The following is a 4,935-nucleotide window of genomic DNA, read 5'->3' as shown; positions in this document are numbered from 1 at the left end:
ATAGGTAGGTTATTTGTAAATCACTTGGGGATCTTTTTGGATGAAAGGTGCTGTATAAATATAAGCTATTATTTTTGTTGTTTAAAAGTAAAATTAAGCCCATTACTGAAACAGTTAGCTGAAAAACTAATCATTTATTTCCAAAGTGTTATTTAAAGTCTTGCTTCCCCTTCCATACATCTTAATGTTCTTGACCATAAATCTCTGTTAAAAATGATATTTGCACTCGTTAATGAAAGAGGCATTTTATTCTCAATTCCCTTCAATGTCATAGGGTAGAATTATTTGCCATCTCTGGGAGTACTATTTGGTTCACCATACCTCACACTTCTTGTCCATTTGACTCCCAGCTTAAAAACAAACAATCCAATTCTAACTGGCCCAAAGCCAAAATCCAAGGCTGCCTTTTAAGATTGGCATCCCAACCAACTCCCCAAAAGGAAACTTAACATTCTGTTGAACTAGTTTCCCGAAAGTAAGTATTTTGATCCCTTGGCTTTATAATAATTTGCTACCATTCCTGTCATTCCAGTATCTTACTGAAACACTCAATAGAGAAGAACACAAAACAGGAATAGGTTGTTGAGGGTAAAGTACAGCATTTCAGAGGATTTAGGAAAGAGAAAAGTGACCACTAGGCTGTCTTAAATTCCACCAGCCAAATCTAGTGAATGAACTTTACCAAAAATGAAGATGTGGGAGAGACTCTAGTGTATTTCATTCCAACAGTAGTAACAGCCACAGGTCTTTAAGCCATTGTGCAGCTTTATTTTTATAGGACTTATCATAGACTCTTTTACATAATTTAAATGATTATCAAATAATCTCCTGTACACAATAGAACGGATCTGCGTCACTTTCAATGCTTTGACACATTCCTGAAAGAAATCCAACACAGTTTGCGGGAATCACGTTGCTACAGTACGTTTTGGCCAGAACATATGCCATCAATTAACTTATTTATTATAGAATTGCTGTTTGCAATATTCTGCAACACATTGTTAAATTTCAGGACACTAAGATTTGGTAACAGCGTTTATAGTTATTTTTGTTGTTCTCTTGATTTTTTTTAAATTATTTTTTGCACTTGTTTGTGTCCTCTGTTGAAAATCTGCCAGCACTTATGACGCACACAAGTGTGGGACAAGATTTTAAATACACTGTAAGAGCTGACTGAGTTTTACTTTTAAACTCAAGTCACTTACAATTGGTCACGGCTGCTTTAAAGAAAAAGCAGCCCCCGTTGCAATGTAACATAAGACATGTAAATAAATTGTATTTGCCTACAGTAAAATAAAAACATATCTCTAATAAATGCTAACAACATGTAGTTACTGTGCGCTATAAAAACACCTGAAAGTTTACATTTTTATTATGTGCAGTGATAGAACCCAAACAAGGAGAGGGGAGACTGTTCAGAATGTGAAGGCAAATAAAAACCTAAAGGCCAGATTCTGCCACGCTTACAAAACAGTCACATTATTTTCAGTGGGACTACTAGCAGAGTCAGGTATTATGCTCTATGGCAAAATCTGGCCCTAAATGTATTGCAGCTAAAGAGCATGACCTTTTTCTCTGTGGCACTAGTGTCTGGTCCAAAGCCCCCTGAAGTTAGTGAAAAGACTCCCATTGACTTCAGTTGGCTTTGGATCAGGCCCTTGACTGTACATTGCTGTATAGGAGAGAAGAATCAGGACTAGTAACCAAACCAAAAAACTCTGGCTATGGACAGAAACCCATCAGGTTGGCAATCATCAGCTATAACCCAGCCCCAGGATTAAGGGCTATGCGGGTGCGATTCCCATTCCACGGCGTCCCTGTCCCCTCCCGTCCCCTTTTCCTTCTGAGTTTACTGTCCTAAATCAAACAGTGTAAAGGGAGGGGAATTAAAGTGATCTCGGCTTTTTGCCAGCTGGTACGTTACAAGCAGCCTGCGGTCCACCCTTCACCCCAAGCCTCCCCTAGAGGCCCGAATAGGCCACCCTGTTGTACCCGGCGCTGTACTCATAAGGCATGGCAGGAGGAGGAGGGAGGGGGCAGTCAGGGAAGTAGGGAGCAAAGGCGGCGGCCAGCTGGGCTGGGCTCTCCTCGCCTCCCGCGGGGGCCGGGTCCGAGCTGGCCGGGTAGAGGGGCGCTCCTGGGGCCCCCATGGCAGGCAGGGGCCGCAAGGTCTCGGGCAGGCTCAAGCTGCTGCAGGAAGCCGCCGCCGGGGGGCTCTTCTTGGCGGGGGGGCTCCAGGCGGGCTCGGGGTAGAGCATCGCCCCGAGCAGGTGCGGGGGCAGCGGCGGGAGGTGGGGCTCGTACAGGGCGGGCTCCATGCCCAGCTCCGGGGGCAGGCGGGCCGGGAAACCCTCCTGCGCGGGGGGCTGCTCCGGGAGCAGGCCGCCGTAGTCGGGCCCCAGCAGCTCGAAGAACTCCGCCGCCTCCGGGCTGCCGCCGCCCCGCTCCAGCGCCTTGGGGCTGGCGCTGAGCGGCGGGGCGCGGGGCGGCGGCGCGGCCGGCTCGGTGAAGAACGAAGGGGGCAGGTTGCGGTTCCGCAGCGGCACCTTGCGGGGGCCGCCCCCGCCGCTGCCGCCGCCGCCGCCGGCCGGGCCCCTCTCGCCAGCCCGGCCCTGGTGCAGGGAGTCGAAGAGGGCGGCCAGGCTCTTGCTCTGCAGGCTGCTGGCCGCCTGCGAGGCCTCCCGCTTGGCAGGGGGCTTGCAATGGCCGGCGGGGCCGGGCGGGCAGGAGGGCTGGGGCGAGGCGGCCCCTGCCGGCGGGGCCGGCCGCTTGGGCAGCTCCTGGCCCCCGGCCGGGGCTGGCGCTGCAGGGGCGGAGGCGATGATGCCCGTGCAGCGCTTGATCTGCTTCTGCAGGTACTTCCTGTGGTTCACTTTCCTCTTGGACTTGACCGGCTTGTCCAGGGCCAGCTTGATGTTGCTGGACGCCGAGTCTATGAAGCTCAGCAGGTCCCTGGTGGCTTCTTTAAAATCCCCTGGGTCTTCTCCTCCCCCCACTCCTCCTCCTCCCAGGAGAGCGGCTCCCCCGTCCTCGTAGCTCTTCTCAAGGTCAACATAGTCCGCCAGGCCCCCGGAGGCAGGGAAGCAGAAGGGGATGAAGTGATGGGGATTGAGGATAGCAGCTTGCACAGCCATCGCCTGCCTTCTCCTCTGCCCCTGGCCGCTGCTGCAGCTGCTGGTGCGTTCAGCGCCTGGGCAGGGAAGCTACTTTTTGCCCTTGGTGAAAGGTTGTCCGCTGTGGCCCCAGTGTGTGTGTGTCATGGTCCTGCCAGGGTGCTCTGCAAACCCTTGGTCCTGCTGCTGCCTGGGAGGGGACACCAAGGCAAACTACAGCTCGCTACACCAGCTCCTGTTCTACGTGCTTTCCCCTCCCCAAGGGAGTTCATTAGTTCTTGGAAGAGGTGGAAGAGGAGGGGGCTAATGATGCCGTGTTTATAAAAAAAAAAAAAAAAAAAAAAAGGAGGGACCAGGAGTTGAGCTGATTGTTAACCCTTTGTTTTCATTCTCTTGTGGCAACTAATTTAGGGCACATCCAGAGCTAATTTTTATTGTTTGTGTGGTGCTTGGACATCACAGTGACGGGTGTTTTAGGCCCTGTGTGGACTAGGAAACAGGTTGAGTTTATAAACATATTGGCTAACATGCTTTTAAACGCCACGTTACCTATGTATTTACTGGTAACCCTAGCTTACAAGGGTTTACTCAGTGTGAAGAGTGACAACAAGGATGGGGGGGGGGCTGCACTATTCTACACTACTGTTTTAAAGCATAAAGTGTGTTTGTAAACGTATTTTTAAATGTGACTAGGCAGGTCTTGAGAAAACTCTAAGGCCCCCATCCTGCAGAAACTTTAATTGGACTAGTCACATGTTAAGCATTTGCGTAAATCCATGCATGATTGGAACTAAAATAGATAGGCTAAGTTTTATAAAATAGGATAATTTCAAAGGTCTGTTCAAGTACAAAAGGATCTGCCTTAAAATCTTTATTTTTAAAATTTGATTTCATTTTCCAGTAAAAGAAAACTGTTAAAGACATATTATTTAAGACATTTTTTAAAAAGTGGGAAATCTTCTATATCCTGAGAGAGTCAAAGGGACTAAACTAAATTCACTGCAAAATCAGTGTCAATTCTCTCCGTCTTTCTCAAGCAATTGCAATAGAGCCTGCTCACAGTGAATTTTGGATCAAGTTTGTAGAGTAAAATGAAAATCCTGAATTGTTTAAATGCATTACAATGTCCAAATTTCATATCCTAATTATAGCGAAGTTTGGTTTATACTAAAGTATTTCTGCAGAAAACAATGACTTCACCAACAGAGAGTTCACGTGTCAGCATTTCCAAAGGAAAGTTAAACTGGTAAATTTGGTTTGGTTTTAGAACATAAGAATGGCCATACTGGGCCAGACCAATGGTTCATTTAGCCCAGTATCCTGTCTTCCGACAGTAGCCAATGCCAGGCGCTTCAGAAGGAATGAACAGAAAAGGTAATTATCCAGTGATCCATCCCCTATCGCCCATTCCCAGCTTCTGGCAAACACAAGCTAGGGACACTTCAGAGCATGGGTTTACATCCTTGCTCATAGCCATTGATGGACCTATCCTCCATGAATTTATCTAGTTCTTTTTTGAACCCGGCTATAGTTTTGGCCTTCACAACATCTTCTGGCAAGGAGTTCCACAGGTTGCCTGCATTGTGTGAAGAAATACTTCCTTTTGTTTGTTTTAAACCTGCTGCCTATTAACTTCATTTGGTGACCCCTAGTTCTTGTGTTACGAGAAGGAGCAAATACCACTTCCTTATTTACTTTCTTCACACCAGTCATGATTTTATAGATCTCTATCATATCTGCCCTTAGTTGTCTCTTTTCCAAGCTGAAAAGTCCCAGTCTTATTAATCTCTCCTCATATGGGAGCTGTTCCATATCCCAAACA

The 4,935-nt window shown here is 47.6% G+C and overlaps 1 protein-coding gene across 1 annotated transcript; it reads right to left on the bottom strand.

The window, feature by feature from the left end:
* Positions 1 to 229: 229 nt before the first annotated feature.
* On the bottom strand, positions 230 to 3,377 carry FAM181B (family with sequence similarity 181 member B). The gene has a single exon (XM_054015767.1). The coding sequence runs from the start codon at positions 3,132 to 3,134 to the stop codon at positions 1,962 to 1,964; it is 1,173 nt and encodes a 390-aa protein (XP_053871742.1). The 5' UTR covers positions 3,135 to 3,377; the 3' UTR covers positions 230 to 1,961.
* Between the last annotated feature and the right edge of the window lie 1,558 nt (positions 3,378 to 4,935).

Source organism: Malaclemys terrapin, chromosome 1 (assembly GCF_027887155.1).
Source record: "Malaclemys terrapin pileata isolate rMalTer1 chromosome 1, rMalTer1.hap1, whole genome shotgun sequence".
NCBI lineage: Eukaryota > Metazoa > Chordata > Testudines > Emydidae > Malaclemys > Malaclemys terrapin.
Note: the sequence above shows the minus strand (reverse complement) of the source record. Positions and strands in the feature narration are given on the sequence as shown.